Genomic DNA, 18,454 nt, shown 5'->3' on the forward strand with positions numbered 1-18,454 from the left:
CAGCTCCTGATATCAACTGTTCATTCAGTCAGTTGGAAGTAGTTTGTATGTTATGATTCTATTGTTTCAATGTTCCTTTATTAGGGCCCGAGCACTGACAGTGAGGCCCTATTGAAATTGTAAGGATTATTATTTTTGTTTTTTTCAGGCAAATTAATTGGCTTTTTAATTTATTTTTATTATTTATTTTTTATATTTAATTTAATTTAATTTAATTTTTAATTATTTTAAAATAAATTTTACATAGTGTAAGATATTTTCCAGGCAAATTAATTGGCTTTTTTATTATTTTTTATTTATATTTAATTTAATTTAATAAAATTTTTAATTATTTTAAAATAAATTGTACATAGTGTACGATATTGTGCAATGAATAGGTGGTTGAAGTCCTGCCAACACGACATCCTGCCAAACTTTATCAGTTATATTAACATTAAGAATTGGATTTTCTGCTCATTCCCATGAGAAATTAAGCACAGGAAGAAGACTGACAAATTATTGTTTGTGTGTGTGTCCGTGTCATTCTATGCTGCTTTTGATCCACATTTCAGAGAAAACCATTGTATTCTCTTCTTTACTTCATATATTTGACAGCCTTACTCAAAAGTTACATTTATATTTTTGGATTTTAGATACTGGAGGATTTAACATGCTTTAGAAACCTATTGTTAGAGAATAACCCAGTAGTTTCCAACCTTGGCTTCTGACGCCTTACAAGAATCTTATTGTGGGACACATTTAACTTGTCTATGAGTTAAAACCCTTTGAATTATTGTTCAAATTTGAGAACACATTTCTTTTCTATTTTTGTTTCTTTGAATTGCTGAGAATGATCTGGCTTTTCCATGATATGCTGTCATTGTCGTATTTTATTTTTTATTTTTGAGGCACCTTTTGAAAGGTGCTGTCATTATGATTTTATCTTGCTGGTTAAAGTTGATAAATATGAAACATAATCCGTAAAGTTTCCTAATTTAAGTTCTCCTCCTGACTCCTTTGCTCATGACAGCAAGCATTACAGGGTTTTTAAATTCATGCATTCCCATGGAAAACGATGAAGATGTGGAAAAATGCCTGATCTCGCAGGGTTCAGGAAATGCAAACATTTTTTTAAAGGGTTCTTCTCTGACCTGTTCCGCATCCTTCCCCTGAGTTTTCTGGAAATCTGTTCTATTGTCTTAGTGTAACTTTGGCAAATAAACCAACAAACAGACAGAGGTAATTAACACATTTGTGTGCACATTCAATTTCAGGGCAATTCAGTTGAAAAGGCACATTTTAATAATAAAATACAGTTTTATGCCAGTCACAAATATTTACAGCATTATTCACAAATACATTACATAGTTTTCATGTCCATATCGTCACAGGCAGGACTTCATCTATTCCATCTTGCAACATACCTATCTGCAGTCCGTCAATAGCAATGTCTTCCGTCTTTACTGATTCTCATTAATAAATATAAGGTTTTTTTCCATTTACATAAAAATATCCTAAATGTACAGTTCTGATAGGCATTAGGCAAAAAATAAAAAATGCCCACAGTCATTTCATACAAAAGCATACAAGTGAGGAACAGGGTAATTTGTTCGGCCGGAGCCTGACACGTTGTGGCACAGCAGAGGGCCAGGCACAGAGGAGGCTACGAACAGAGAGAAGTGCAGAGTCACGAAAGGAAAGAATAGCGAAGGGACAATGGGCTCAGTGAATGGTGTCGGAACGTACAGAGCCACGCTGGTCTGTGATTCACACCTTCAGTATCACACTTTCATTGCACTTCCTGTTAATGCGTTCACATCAGTCTCAGGGCCAGCACTTCTTCAAACACATTCAAAACAACAATTTTGAAACAAAGACATACACGCTGAGATTTGCGTCTAAGTGAATATTAGGGGGCAGGGCAGAAAAGAAAAAAAAAAGAAGCAAGCATAAGCGAAACCAAAGTCAACAAAAACATTCTTCGTCACGTTAGTTTGTGCACTTTCATGAAAGTGAAATATTCCGGCGGAAAATGTTTTAGTTCTTGCTCCTCCCGTTCTTTCTTTCCAGTGAAAACAGGTAGAATCCAGTAGTAAAATTACAAAATGTACATCTCAAGCCAAGGTTGCTGGTTTTTTATGATTAGATTATTCTATGAATGGTAAAAATATGAAACGTGGGACAATAAACCTGAACTTCAGGGGGAATTAAAATGATTTCCAAACAGTGGGAGTCGCTGTTATCAGGCTTTTCAAAGACGGTGGTGGCAGAGAGATGCAGCTCATTCAGAGTGGTCACTTGTCCTGTCCATCAACAGGCGTCCCGCTAAGACAGCTTAGTCATAGGAAACTGCATGTCCCAGCCGTTGTGTGCGACGTTACCGTTGTGCGTGCTGAGTCGGGGGTTTTTAAGGCTGTAGCGACGCATCCTGGTGTTCTTGTAGTAGATGGAGTAGATGAAGAGGAAGACGATGGAGATTGCAACGACGGTGACCGCCACAAATCCAGCTATGAGGGGCAGGTAGTCCTCTGCAACGACAGCAATCACATGCGCAACATATTAATATTTTACAAGTCAAAATAATTAGCTCTCTCTGTCTGACACGCAACAATTAATGTGAGATTTTTGTATTCCCTGGTTTGTAGCTGGTTCTCATTGTCTATTAAACAAACACGTATATGCGCTTTATCATGCACTTTCAACCATGGTCAGACAGTAAATGGCCTAGTATCTAGTATGTTTATCATTACTGAAAAAAATGGGAGTGATTTTTTATTTACCACTTGATAATAGAACACAAGATGCATGATATTTTCAACAAAACTTACCCAAGCCTACAAACTCCTGCCACTTCTGCCTTTTCTTTCTGTCTTTTACATAACCACCAACGACAAATCTTAATAAATCCTCTTTGATTGGGTTTTTCCATGTGCAACGCAAACTTAATTTGTATAAATGAATGCTGTCAAGAGCACGGTTATATTTACTGGATATAGCTCAGCTCACATTTTTCTGTTGACTAACTTTTCGCTAGTATCATCTATATTTTTTATGTAATTTTAATGTAATTTGGTCACACAGGAAAATTGAAAGTGAAGTTACTCATTTGTACATGTTTACAACTCATAATTTCTAAAAGAGGTATAACACAGACTTGATCTGAACGTATTGGCTTCTAACCCTATTCCACTAATCTTTGATATTTGTATTTTTTTGGTTTTGTTCTAATTTGTGTTTTATGCATGTTAAAAACGTCAGCAACACGCTTTATGTAGAGTTATTACAAGTAGGCTGGCTGGAGAAAATCTGGAGAATGTCTGCAGCGACTGACAGAACCTCTGGATAATTTCAGGAGACGATCCGGAAATTAAGTGCAAGTCTGAAAGCTGCACTGGATTTGAGTGGGAAGAGGTGCATAGCTTCTACTAAAAAGTATAGAATGGAGTTTTAAATGTTACCCTTTAAAATCACTTCGACCACATAGGAGGTGGAATCGACTTCATTGGTTGCGTTGCAGGTGTAGAGGCCTGCTTCAGACACAGTGAGCGTGTCATTGGTCAAATCGGGCTTTTTGTCTGGGCTGTAGATCCACTGGATGTTTGGACGTGGGTGACCTTCAGCTTCACACACCAGCTTCTCAGGGTAACCTCTGAACACTGGGATCTTCTTTGGAAGCTTTGTGGTATTGATGGCAGGCTTGTCTGTTGAGACACAGAGGCAAATAGAGCGGTATGAGGTCAAGCCATGACCAAAAATGATTTTAGAATATAGGACAAGATGGTGAAACATCCCTGGTACGAAGCATGTTTTATAGACGTGCCACCATTTTCCAATGATGAAGTGGCCTGAGGTGATAAAACATCTGTCATCACTTGATCCTTCTGGTTGCTGACCAGAGACTATGATTGCAGCAGGACTGCTTGACATACCGTATTGAAGTGATCCTTCAAAATGTTTACCCTATCAATGCTGGTAAAAAACTTTAATCTTGATGATGTTTTCCTACACTTGGCATCTATTCTATCTGTCCCTCACATGTGTCTCTCTGAGGTTTCTACGTATTTTTACCCTGTTAACAGGTTTTTTTTGTAGTTTTTCCTGACTCTCGCTGAGGGTTTAGGACAGAGGATGTCCCACCATGTTAAAGCCCTATGAGACGAATTGTGATTTGTGAATATGGGCTCTATACAAATAAAAGTTGATCGATTGATTGACTGATTGATTGATCACTTCCATCTTAACCGCGACATCTGAGCAGCAAATGTAAACTCACAGTGGACGGTGATGTTGAGAGGCTCGGACCTCATGTTGGGAGGAGGCTGTGGTCCCTCGGGTCCCAGGTCCAGCTCGGCCTCACATCTGAACTCGGCTCCGTTGTGCGTCCTGTTCACAGTGATGCTGATGGTGGACGACACATTTAACGGAGATCTGATCGCACTGATGTCACACTCTGTTCCGTTCTCAGGCAGACAGCCAGCCACCCGTATTGGGCCTGATGGACAAATGAGCATTCAAGTTAAGAAGACAAAAGCAGCAGGTGTTTTCATCATTACTTCTCAAATCGCACTGGATCAGATCACAATTTCCTTCTGTTTTTACAGCCTGTGTTCGAGATGATGACAGCGCAGCATGACTCTTTTGGGACTTCACTGTCTGCCCTGTCGACATAAACCAATGTGTCTTGATTTGTCAGTTACATCACACTGTCAGACTCACATATACATGCAGAGCCCTTTCTGAAACGCACTACTTTAAAAACAAAGCCTTGTTCAAACCTGGTGTTATGAATCATCCTGAGAGAATCGATCACAAGTGGACAGTGTTAAATGGGTCTGTTCACAAACGCATCCTGAGTGTGTCTCCCGTGACCACTTGTGAAATGCCAATAATCACATACGTGTTGGTAAAGACCAAATGATTCTTTAAAACCAAAGGATGAGTTTACAGATATGTCTGATGACAACGGTAATGAGTATGTCGATGTGTGTGTGTGTTTTTTTGTCTGTGCGAGTGCGAGAGAGAGGGAATTTTGGGAATTTGAAATAAAAAAAAAAATACGCAAATTAAACGCTGAGCAATAAAAACATCATTCAAAACTCTATTTTAAAGATGTATGGAATGTTGAGTTTCAACCCTCCACTGTGCATTCTTCCATCACATGCACAGATAACTCCCAGCATGCTTCACTCTACAGCAGGGCTATTGAGCCCTGCTGTAGAGTGCAGGACTAGTCAGGTAAGTTTCCATGATATTACTGGGGAAAATATATTAGCATGCTGATTGAGGATTGTTCATCTGTTCATCTAGCCTATTTCCATTCATTTATCCATCAATTGTAAAATATGTTTACAGACGATTCCAATTGTTTGGCTAACTATTTATATCTCTGGCATTGCATTAGTGTTTTTTTACAAACTTTTTTCTCATCTTATTCTACAGAACAATGCCACGTGCACTCTCTCATGTGTGGAGACATTTCACCTCATCCAATGTAGAAGGAAAGGCTGTGTACATTTGCAAATACTGTGCAAAGACCTATGTTAAGAATGACACAACGATGCAGAAGCATATAGTCAAGGGCCCAAAGTTTCCTCAGGGCTCAAATCAGCCTATGACAAAACAAAATGTTTATATTTATGTCTGTATATGACAAGGTAAATACAGTTAGTATAAATTACCCACAACATTTCCCGTTTATTCCCGTTAATGTATATTCTCGTTTATTCCCATGGAAAGTTTCCAATTTTGAACATTCCCGGAATTTTGCAACCCGAGTCAGGTGTGACTGAATGAATGTGTTAATGTACTAAAATGAAAGATTTAACAAATAAATGTAAAAAATAAATCATTATGCGATGGTCAGTGATGATATTAGGACGTTGGCCACAAGCAAATCAGCGAGACCCTCAGAAGAGTGTCAGCTGAGGAGGTCGTCCAGAACCCAATCAGACAGCGATTAGGAAAGTTGGCACGTGATTGCATTTCTTTTCCTTGTTATATTCTGATGGGCACAGACGTTGGCTTCAAAAAATACAGCCAGAAAACTGTCAAACACTGAAGCAAATCAAAGAAACCTTGGTTAGAAAAAAACCCTGAAGCCACATCAGACTGCTGAAATGCACATTATCACTTCACTTAACTTCTCTCACAATCTATGACAATCGGATTTTCCTCATGATGTCGGTTGTTTACAGAGCAACACCTGCATAATAAGCGGATAATGCTTTACGTTGTTAAAGTAACTGATTTGCAGTCATTCCATTTGTGAATATAAACTTCAACTTGTCTTTTTTAAAACAGTCCCTTTTAATCAAGGTTGGGTGATTATTATTTAATGTCATCAGCGTCATCTGCTTTGGAATACATGTGAGACTACATTTCCTTGACCTGGCAGATAAGGCAGAGCATGTGTAAACAGAGATAACCCACCTCTGATAGGTGGATGGAGAGTTTCATTTCCTTGATACCAGCGCACAGCCAGGTTCCGTGCAGGAGCCACACTGATCACGTCACACTGCAGCAGGAGCTCTCTGCCCTCCACCGGTGAGGGCGCATTATGGCTGATGGAAACGCTGTCTGGGGTTTCTACCAACGCAAAATACAGTGGAGTGAAACAAAAATCAGGATTAAACAAGGATTTAAAGGCGATGACAGTGAAAGGACAAAAAAAAAAGTTATTCAAACATACTGTAGAGAGTGAAGTTTACAGCTTTTTGGCATGGTCCAAATCCTTGAAACGTAGCTTTACAAACAGGCGTCGGGTCCCAGTCTTCAAAGGTGTTAGGACTCCAGCTTCCATTGTCAGTCTTAAACCCGTGCACTTCCCAGTATATCTCTTTGACATTTCCTACGCCCTCGGATGTCGGTGTGCACGCCGCGGTCTGGGTTGGTCCCCGGAATGGTATCACCATCCTGTGTGGAGTAATCTCGATAGGACATACCAGCGTGGCGTCTGAGGAGCGTAGAGAGAGAGAGAGGGAAGAGGTGATAAAACATGTTATTCCAGCCCAAGTCAATAAACATCCATTATCGTGACACAACATTTCCACGTCCAGGGCTGAGGTGAAACGGGGTTGAAAAGCCACATATTTGTAAAACAATGAAGGCAAATGTGTGTGTGTATGTGGGGGGGGATCTAAGGAAGGAAGTGTCCCTCCCTAAGGAAACTGCACTTGCTGCCGAGCATTCTTTCTCCTGGAGCTTGCTGTAGAATTCATATCTAAGTTAAATTGATCATATGACTAATTCCCATGAATTAAACATACAACTAGGGCTGTGCTAATAACACAATATTAATATAAGCGTCCAATACATATCAATATATTGTGTGAGCACAGTGAGGAGGTATAACACATAATTGATCAACCTCAGATTTGCTGTTTATCAAGGGTTTTGTCATTCTCTGCTAATAATGAAGAATTTAAAACCACAAACTTCAAAAAAGCAAAAATAAAAACTGTCTTTAAATCTAGACAGAATAATGATTTGACATTTATTGTGATAATAATCAATTCAAATGATGTACAAATGTATAATCATTAGGGTGTGGGAGGAGACGTGAGACTTCCCTACAGAAGACAACATTCTTTTTAACCGTTCATTCAATAACTTATATTTAAAACTGGGAAATACATTGAGGGAGGGACAGGAAATAACAGAAAGCATTCTGTGACACCAAAAAAACACAAATTAACAGTCAAACTTGCCAAATAGCAAAACCAAGAGCCAAAATAAAAGCTGTAGGAGTAAGAACAGTACATTCAACGAAGAAAAAGATCAGATAAAACAAGGCTAAAATTTCAAATTGCTTTTAATCAGATACACAGAAACTTTAAATGTAGTGATGTTACTGCTTTTCCACAAGTGCTGACACACTCAGTATTATTGTCTTTTGTTCCCATTTAAAGCAGAGGCAACATATACACCATGGATATGACTCATTAAATCCAGACTTTCCAGTCTCCTCTTTATTTTTAAACAGCCCTGGGAAGCTTGGAGTTAGCTCAGCTACACAATCCCAGCTTCTTCTTCTTGTTTTAAAACGAATTCAATCGAGTCATTTCAGAGAAGAAAACACAAAGATCTGCTGAACTTACTCGAGTCTGTCCCGTTAGAAAGCGACAGCAGCAGCTCTACTGTCAGAACCACTGGAAGCAGACGAAGGGAGTTTAGATCCGGCATCGGGAGAAATAAGAGGAGCTTTGTTTCACTGCTTCCGTTTCTCTGACTCCTGCACCGAGGAGCCAGCGGAGACTTGTGGAGGGTTTTTTGTTTTTGAGGGGAAAGCTACGAAGCTAAGAAGTTATTATGGCTGCATGCTCTCACTGCTCTGAGCCTGCCCCCCCCCCCGGTCCTGCATCACCACCGGGCAGGAAACCCCTCCCCCCTCCAGCAACACGCACACACACACACACACACACACACACACACACACACACACACACAAACAAACACACACACACACACAAATTTGCCTAACCCTAACCCAAACCCTAACCACAATATATGTATATATATATATTACTGACCTGATTAATTCCTCTTACTAAACCTCTGTCCCCCCCCCCCACACACACACTTTTTGTCTTTCTTTAAATAAGTTTTTATTTCCGTTTATTAATGTTGATTAAATGTATTAATTACGGTAATCTGTCACAGCATACCACCCTGTTGAAATAAACAACCAGGGGGAGGCCGTGGAGACTGAAGGAATTTTGATTAGAAAGTTAACTCCCTTCGCCTCGCTGACCTGGTGTCTTTTTAATTTTAGATTTTTATTTAAAGGGATAGTTCACCCAGAAATGAAAATTCACTCACCCCTCCATCGGAGAGGGGTGGTTGAATTATTTGAGTCCACAAAACTCTTTTAGTGTTTCAGGGGTAAACAGTGTTGCAGACAGAATTTATACAATTGAAGTTACTGGTGACCACTTCTACCAACGTAAAAAAAAAAGCCCAGAAACGACGATATTTACATCGTGTTTTAAGCCTAAATGTTCTTTTATCCTCCTCCTAGTTTCTAGTCGAATTTGGAGGCATTTAATGTATTTTTTAATTTTTTTAAGTCTGAAGAAGTGGTCCCCAGTTACTTCGATTGTATTGGATCTGGCTGCAACACTGTTTACCCCTGAAACTGCACAAGTGTTTTGTGGACTCAAACACTTCACCCGCCCATTGGCATAGTGGTGAGTAGAAAATGAGTGAATTTTCATTTTTAGGTGAACCACCCCTTTAAATAATTTTATGTTGGCCCATTAATTAATGTTAATTAATACCTTACCCTTTTTAATTAAATAACCGGGGGAAGACCCTGGAGACCAAAGGATTTTTTATTAAAAAGGCAAACTCCCTCAGCCTCGTTGACCTGGTGTCATTTTAATTTAGAATTTATATTAAAGTGATTTTCCTAAAATAAAAAGTTTTTTTTTAAACCTTAAATAAGGGACCTACGGAAGAAGTTTTTTTTGACACCCACAATCCCTGTGCTGGTTCTGAACACTGCGTTTCTATCCCAACCTAAACCCAGGGCTGTGTTCACACATAAGGGTTTAAGCAGAGGGTCGATTTCCCCATTGCATGTAGTCCTTGTGTGTGCATGATTGTGGGACAATAAAGGAATCTTAATCTCAATATTAATATTAATCTTAACCCTGAAACAGCCTATTAAAATGGGTCAGTGAGGACTGGCCAAAATGTCCTCACTCTGTAGGTTATCGGCTCTTTTGGATTAGTTGTAGTCTTCATCTCCGATTTTCTCCATTCAAACGAAAAGACTACTTTTCTCCTTTGCACTTCATACATAAAAGTTAGCAATCTACTATAGCCAGGATACATCAACTGTATACATTGTAACACAGATATGAACCTTGGTTTGGACCCTGGTCCAGATTTACTGATGAGAAACACCCTTGCAAATGAACAAAAATAATCCCTCGGTATGAATCACATGAGAATTCCCATCACGTTTGATGTTAAAGCAGCATTAGTTCCAGGAAACTTTCCCAGGAAGAGGACCTAAAATGTTCCTCTGGACCAGTGTTTGCTGGCTTATCCACTATTTATATATTTGTATATATAAGTCTATATACACATATTTATACATGTGTACATGTTATTATTATTATCATTTTTACTATTATTATATATACTGTTATATATACTGTTGCTGCCATTATTACTATATACTGCTATTATATTGGTATAATTACTATCATATATAAATATATATTATGTTATATTATATACTATATATACTGTACTATTTTTATATACTGTCTAACAATAACATTACCATCATATCATCAGTACTATTACCATCATCTTGCCACTGCACCTTATCTACCTATTTATCTTGTGTTTCTGTTTTTTATTCTTTCTACCTCAATATTTTTTATTTTATTCTATTGTATTGTATTTTATTGTATTCAAATATACCGGCTGCTATGACGACTTAATTTCCCTTAGGGGATGAATAAAGTAATCTATCTATCTATCTATCTATCTATCTATCTATCTATCTATCTATCTATCTATCTATCTATCTATCTATCTATCTATCTATCTATCTATCTATCTATCTATCTATCTATCTATCTATCTATCTATCTATCTATCTATCTATCTATCTATCTATCTATCTATCTATCTATCTATCTATCTATCTATCTATCTATCTATCTATCTATCTATCTATCTATCTATCTATCTATCTATCTATCTATTTAAATGAATATGCTGATGTGAAAAATCTGATGTCTACGAAGCTGTCCCCCTCCCAGTCCACCAGGTGGCGGTAATGCAGAGACTATATGACAGATACATGGGACATGGACCAAAATAAAAGTACAAAGTAAGTGGTGAATATCCCACTGATGTATGTTCAAGTTCAACATTTGTCAGTGAGTTTGGTTCTAATTGGTTAATTGATGCTATAAAAACAGGGAGCGACGTCATGATTGACAGCTGAGACTGTCTCGTGATTGGTCAAGAGTGTATATCAGTGGGACCTCAATACTGTTGCTCCCCTCCACATCAAAAACCTAAGATGGTCCAGATGTACGTAAAATTACTTCTCACGGTTGTTAAGATAGAACAGTGAGTGCACCAGGCCTTTTCGTTTACATGGTCCCTATGTTATACTGACCTTACCTTTCACAGTGAGTCTGGCTGTTTTAGAGACATGTCCTCCCTCATTGGAGGCGTGACACGTGTAGGAGCCCGTGTTGTACGCAGTGGCGTTGTGGATGTCCAGGCGGGAGTCTCCGTCTTCATTTGCCTCCTTCACATTGGCGGCATGGAAATAATCCCAGATATATTCTGCCCGGGGGTTTCCCCTGGAGGAGCACTTCAGCGACGCATTAGAACCAATCTCAACCTCAGAGTCTTCGAGCTCGACTATGAGAGAGGGAGGGTCTGCGGACAGATCAATCCAGATGAATCAGGAAAAAAAAGCAAATTCACCAGTGTAAAAGACTTTCACTCATAATGTTCATCAATTTAACTTACACATGACAATAATCTCCACTGTGACGTTGACACTTGACTGATTGTTTGAAGCTGTGATCACGTACAGTCCTGCGTCTCTTCTTGTTAGGTCCTCTGTAGGTTCCACTCTCTCATCATCTTTGTACCATGTTATCTCAGGTTCAGGATAACCCTCCACCGCGCAGGGCAGGTTGAGAGGAGAGCCCTCCATTACAGTGTAAGAGTCTGCACACATCAGCTCTGGTCCATCTGAAAGCAAAATAAGACATTTTGTGTTTGTAAATATATATAAGTACACAAGTCAAAAAAACAGATAAAATAGGCCTGGTTGTATTTTGGACGTTTCCGTGAATAATTGTTAAACATGACATATTTTGAACAACAAAACCACAACTTAGTAAGTGCAAATGCTACAAAAAAAAAGCCAATATTATAGAACAAATTTAGAGTTGCAGTATTGTGGTAGATTTGCCATAAAAACTGAATGTGACACTCACACATCACCAGAACCTGGATGTCTTTTGTGAAGTTGGAGGCACCTTGGGCCTGAACACTGTACCGCCCTGCGTTCTCCCTGGTCAGAGGGAGGCTCGGGTCCATCACCTTGCCATCTTTCATCCAACTGACCGAGGGGGGGGGATTTCCTTCCACAGGACACCTACTCCACAAAGTTTCCCCTTCCAGTATGTTAACGACAGAGCATTGTACTTCTGGTCCATCTGTGCAGAAGCAAAAACACGAAATCACGTTTATACTATTTTGCTTTTGTTTACTAGATGGAAAGCAGTTAGGAAACATCTGTACAGTCTAATTACACAGAAACACAAAATTGTACTACTGCCAAGTGCAAATTAGGGCTGCAGCTGACAAATATCATTTTCTTACATAAAAAATCTGACTTTTTCAACGGCTGCACTGATTATACATTTGGGCTATAAATCAAAACACTGTGTAAATACCCGAAAATACTTACAGTGAACTGTAATATTAATCTCTGATGATACATTCAGGTGTGGCCCCTCTGGCCCGAGGTCCATAGTTGCCTCACATCTGAATGTGACGCCATTGTCCCGTCTAGTCGGTGTAACTGTGTAGACAGATAGCTTATCCACTGGTTCCTTAGTGGTATTGTCAAATATGAACTTGCTTCCTGGTGTGTTTCCTTTGTACCATGTGACAATGAGATGTTTCACAGGTGCCACCTGGTGGATGTGACATGTGAGGTTATATTGCTCGTTTTCTCTCATCACACCATCGGAGTCGCTGCTGGAGTGGATTGAGATGTTTCCTGGGAACGCTAAAGGAAAAAGTAGATGTTACACGCATAGAATACTTGTTTTGGCCCAGATGTGGCCCAGATGTGGCCCACACTGTCATACTGTCATCAACCCCACACACTGCCTGGAATGATGGCACTTCTGGCCGACAAGTAGATTAGATTAGATTAGATTTCTTTATTTATCCACACAACGGGGAAATTCACTTGTTACAGCAAAAAAGAGAAAAACAGAATTTAAATAACAGTGCCGAAGCAACAATAAAAAAGAAAGATCAAAATATATACACTACTAAACTACACATAATGAGAGTAAAAATATACAGAAAACAAAAACAACCTGCAAAACAGACACTGTGCAAAAGCAGGTACTGGGGAGAAAGTGGAATGATGTAAGTGTTATTGTAATGAAAACAAAAATGTTATAAGTAATATTGCAACAGTAGTGACCATGATACAGAAAAAATAATTAAAAGTAAGTGACCATAATATAAATAATACTACAAGATAGTATAAAGGAAAATATAAATATTGCAATGTAACCATCATAAGTGACCATGATATAAATATAGATGTAAAGTGTTGAATATTAAGTAAGTAAGCCATAGCAATGCCACCTGTCAACTAAAGGTGCCAAAGCTGGCCCAATTTTGGGCTATTTGGACCTTATTCACTATTTTCCACATGGAGCACTTTGGGTGTTTGCCAGAAAAGGTCTTCTATCTGGATATTTGGGCCACATGTGCCATTTTACAACTGGGCCTCTTTAGGCTCATATTGATTTTGTCTGGGCGAGAAGTATTCCATCATTGCCTGAAGTGGGCCACATCCAGATGCTATCTAGGTATGAAACACAGTCATAGCATCTGTTCACTCTGTGCTGATTAAGAAAAAGACTTACTGTAAAGAACAATGTTTAGCTTTGTGTAGCACTGGGGATCATTTTGACGGTTTATGTAGCATTTGGGAGCGATGTTCCATTCCGTCAGATTCTCCACAGTCCAGGTCAAATGTTTGACCATCTCCAGAGACCTGCCTCCTTGTTTTGCCTCCCATCCCATTCCGTGGTGCTGGCCCACTGTTGTGCTGCAGTTCACTGAGACCGGGTCTCCATATCTCACCACAACTCTGGGGGGGCTCAGCTCAACGGGACAAGTGGCTTGCACACCTAAGACATGGAAGTGAAGGTATATCTGTTATGTTTGTATACGTGGAACATTTAATTGCACCTTTTCCTTCTCCTATATTGTCGTTAGGTGAATAAAAATGAGGGTTTATCCAACAACTGCAGCCCATTATGGATTTGAATGTATTTCAAGAGCTATAGTTATTTTATCAAAAGGAGAATGTCTGGCTTCGTCAGGCAATTTTAACCATGTTGATTTTCAGCATTCACTATCACTAATAGATTATAACCATTCCTCATTATAATGCTTGTTTTCCTAAACAGGAAAGTCAGTGAACTGAAAACATTTAGCCTGTACACTATTGAATATTTCTACTCACAGAAATATAGGAATAGAAAAAGGAAAACAAATTCTGGCAAGGTTACGCAACACCTTAATGGTTCTCAATCTAATCCAGTCAGAAATAATCATTGTACAATAAACATATTGTGTTCCATAATCACATATTTATTATTAAACTAAAAACTTTCACTTTCACTAATGCGCACAATAATACAGAAAACATTAAATATAGTACAACCCCAATCTCAGAAAAAGTTTGGACGGTATGGAAAATGCAAATAAAAAAAAGACAGCAGTGATTTTAAAATTTAATTTGAACATAACGATATTTTATGTTTGGCCTGGTCAATTTAATTTAATTTATAAATAAACATCCATTCCTGCCGTTCAGGCTTGCAATAAATTCCAAAAAAAGTTGGTGTCAGGGGCAATTTAGGGCTAGTGCTCATTACTAGCCCTTACTAGTACAATGATTACTAGTATAATGATTACTAGTACAATGATTAAAAAGTGGTTTGAAATAGGTGATGACAACAGGTGATTGTAATCATGATTTGGTACAAAAGCAGCATCCAGGAAAGGCCTAGCTCTTCAGGAGCAAAGATTGGCTCAGGATCACTAGTTTTCCAACCAATGTGTGAGAAAACTTTTGAAATGTTTAAAAACAGTGTTCCTCAAAGAAGGATAGGAAGGGATTTGGATATGTTAAAGAAGGGCTCAGGCCTAAGCTGACTAACCGTTCTTTCCGATCCCTCCGACGAAACTGCATCAAGAACCGCCATTTATCTTTAAGCAAAATAACAACCTGGGCCTCAAGATTACTTTGGCAAACCTTTGTCAAGCACTACATCCACAGATGCCAGTTAAAACGTTACTCTGCCAAAAGGAAGCCTTATGCTAACCCTGTCCGGAAGCGCCGGAATCGACGTCACTGGGCCCGAGGGCATCTGGGATGGAAACACAGTGGAAACGTGTGTTGGGTTCAGACGAGTCAGTATTTCAGGTCTTTGTTGGAAGACAAATGGACGCCGTGTACTCCAGACCAGATGAAAAGGAACATCCAAACTGTTACCAGCAACAAGTCCAAAAGCCAAAAGCCCGGGTCTGTCACGGCCTGGGGTTGTGTCAGTGCCCTTGTTGAAGGTCACTTACACTTCTGTGATGGCACCATTAATGCCGAAAAGTACATAGAGACTTTGGAGCAGCATTTGCTGGCTTCAAGACGACATCTTTTCCAGAGACACCCATGCATATTGCAACAAGACAATGCCAAACTACATTGTGCACAAATTACAAAGGCATGGCTGCTGGAAGAAGAGGGTGGGGTACCTGAGCTGGCCTGCCTGCAGTCCTGATTTGGCCACAATAGAGACTATGTGGCGCCTTTTAAAATCAGTGACACCAAGTAATTTCATTACTTGGTGTCTTGAGTCCCTGAACGTATTTAAAGGGTTATGAAAAGGAATGGCAACATTACAAAGTGGTAAATGTTTCACTGTCCCAACTTTTTTTGAAGAATGTTGCAAGAATCAAAATTGCAATAAGTGTTTATTCTGACAAAAACAATACAATTCATGAAGTCAAACATCAAATAATGTAATAACTGTTTTTATTGTTAAACAGCTCAAAGATAATTTATAAATCACTGTTCTCAGTCTGATTTGGGGCTGTATAATGTGAGAGTATTGATGTGAAAAGGACAAATAATATGAGAAAAATGAAATATAACAGAATATGTTCTCTATGTATCCCTGTATTCCCTCAAATGACAAGCCCCCACATACAAAGATCATTTTTGATTGTTTTAATATAGGCTTTATATAAAAAAGACAAATCAAAAAGTTTATGAGGAGTTCTGCAGTGGGCCTTATCAACAAGGCCCGGGACCCCCACCTGACTTGGACCTTTATTCCGCCCCCACACCCCTAAGATGTGTTAAATTAACACATATTATATTATATATATTAAACTCTATTACATTGCATATTGCAATTTTACTCTGTTCACTGTTTTGCGCATGTGCATTGTGGATTTCACCTTTTACTTCACTTTTTATATCTTTTATATATTTTTATATAGATATGTTTATGTCTAAATAAATGCTACCTTGTATAAATATTAGAAAAAGTGAGTAAATAAGAAGTAAATAGTGAGTAAATATATATTGTTTTTTTATTATTACTATTGTTTTTCTTATGTGTGGTGTATTTATTGTGTTTTTATGTTTCTATGTTCATTGTATGCACCAATAACCAGAGCAAATTCCAGGTAGGTGTAAACCTACTTGGCAATAAATACTTTCTGATTCTGATTCTGAACACAGAAAATATATCAGATGTACCGGATCTTTAAGGATGGCTGGTTTACAGTGAAAGTGGTGTCCCCCCCCCACTTTTCTCTGAAGCCCCCCAATAGCCCACCAGTCAGAAATCAAACGTAAGCATTTCTGCAGCTTCCTCTCAAGTAAAGTGATAAGCAGACTGCACTGTTACAGTAACAGGCTCGTATTTAGAAGACTACTGTTTTCTAACCCTTAGAAAACAATAGTCTAAGGCTAATTGTGTGCATTGTTTAATAATAAATATGTGATTATGGAACACAACATGTTTATTGTACAATTCTAAGCCTTAGAAAACAATAGTCTTCTAAATAATCCCTTAGAATCTAAAGGATAACGTTGAAAGTACTCATTAGTAATGTACAAACCCTGATATCAAACATATAATTTATATTATGGCCTGGTGGGTTTATGTGAAACTTCTTTTTACCACTTTGCTCTGGATCTATTTCTTGTCACATGACACCGCTCCCCTCTGGTTACAGTAAAGTTCTGCACCTTTGTGACGTGTTATACTTTCACCCAGTGTCTTCATGCTGATGGATGCAAGCGGATCTGATCGAGGACAATCAAATGTAATAGAGGGCATTTTTTTTACAAAGAGCCCAGTTTACCACGCACTCCAAGGATTCCAGGGTCTACTTTACTACGCTCGTTGAAGAAAGAAGAAAGTGAGCCCATGCAGCCTACCTGTCGCAGTGAGAATGAACCCCAGGAAAAATGGAACAAGTGATGTTGCTCCACTCATTTGATAAAGAGGAGGATGGATGTTCCTCCTGCGGTTCCTCAGTCCAGCTCCGCTCGGCTGCTCTGCTCGGATCCACGATGTCCACTGAGCCAATGAAGAGCATCAAGAGCTGAGGCACAGAGACAGTTATTGTTCTGCCAACACACTCATAGCTAAGCTCGCTCTCTCTCTCGGTCTCTCTCTCGGTCTCTCTCTCTCGGTCTCTCTCTCTCTCTCTCTCTCTCTCTCTCTCTCTCTCTCTCTCTCTCTCTCTCTCTCTCTCTCGGTCTATCTCTCTCTCTCACACAAACACACTCATACCTAAGCTCTCTCTCTCTCTCTCTCTCTCTCTCTCTCTCTCTCTCTCTCTCTCTCTCTCTCTCTCTCTCTCTCTCTCCCTCTCACAAACACACTCCCTTGGTAGATTATGCATGTGTGTGTTTGTGTGTCTGTCTCTCTCTCTCCCCCTCTCTCTCTCTCTCTCTCTCTCTCTCTCTCTCTCGGTCTCTCTCACACAAACACACTCATACCTAAGCTCTCTCTCTCTCTCTCTCTCTCTCTCTCTCTCTCTCTCTCTCTCTCTCCCTCTCACAAACACACTCCCTTGGTAGATTATGTATGTGTGTGTTTGTGTGTCTGTCTCTGTCTCTCTCTCTCCCCCTCTCTCTCTCTCTCTCACTCTCTCTCTCTCCCTTGGTAGATTTTGTGTGTGTGTGTGTGTGTGTGTGTGTGTGTGTGTCTCTCTCTCTCTCTCTCTCTCTCTCTCTCTCTCTCTCTCTCTCTCTCTCCCTCTCACAAACACACTCCCTTGGTAGATTTTGTATGTATGTGTGTGTGTGTGAACAATATAAGGAAACTATTTCCTAACTTTTAACTACTTTTAAACTATGTTGGTTAGTCATGCTCCGAATGATGCAGTTGTTACTGTGATGTGGCTCAGCTGGTGCATAATGCGAATCTTCATTCTTACATATATTCAACATATATACACACATTTTAGATTTGAAATGTACATGTGTACATATTATTCCATCATGGGATTAAAACATAAATTTACATAAAGCACTGTTTCCTTTACCACTGTAAAAAACGTTGGTGACAGTGATGGTATCAAATTCCTTCTCTCAATCAGGCCAAGCTCAACTGCTCTCTATGCGCTGGCAGGCTGTACACATGCCCAC

General features: G+C 39.2%; 1 protein-coding gene across 1 annotated transcript; it reads right to left on the bottom strand.

Annotated features, from left to right (window-relative positions):
• Positions 1 to 1,258: 1,258 nt before the first annotated feature.
• On the bottom strand, positions 1,259 to 17,421 carry LOC133022715 (hemicentin-1-like). Its single transcript, XM_061089594.1, has 11 exons — positions 17,237 to 17,421; positions 13,641 to 13,907; positions 12,437 to 12,760; positions 11,961 to 12,182; positions 11,485 to 11,712; positions 11,128 to 11,391; positions 6,668 to 6,931; positions 6,409 to 6,564; positions 4,253 to 4,471; positions 3,438 to 3,680; positions 1,259 to 2,507 (listed from the first exon to the last, which is right to left on the bottom strand). The coding sequence occupies exons 1-11, from the start codon at positions 17,292 to 17,294 to the stop codon at positions 2,305 to 2,307; spliced, it is 2,448 nt and encodes an 815-aa protein (XP_060945577.1). The 5' UTR covers positions 17,295 to 17,421; the 3' UTR covers positions 1,259 to 2,304.
• Between the last annotated feature and the right edge of the window lie 1,033 nt (positions 17,422 to 18,454).

The sequence above is a fragment of the Limanda limanda genome, chromosome 17 (genome assembly GCF_963576545.1).
Source record: "Limanda limanda chromosome 17, fLimLim1.1, whole genome shotgun sequence".
Taxonomy (NCBI): domain Eukaryota; kingdom Metazoa; phylum Chordata; class Actinopteri; order Pleuronectiformes; family Pleuronectidae; genus Limanda; species Limanda limanda.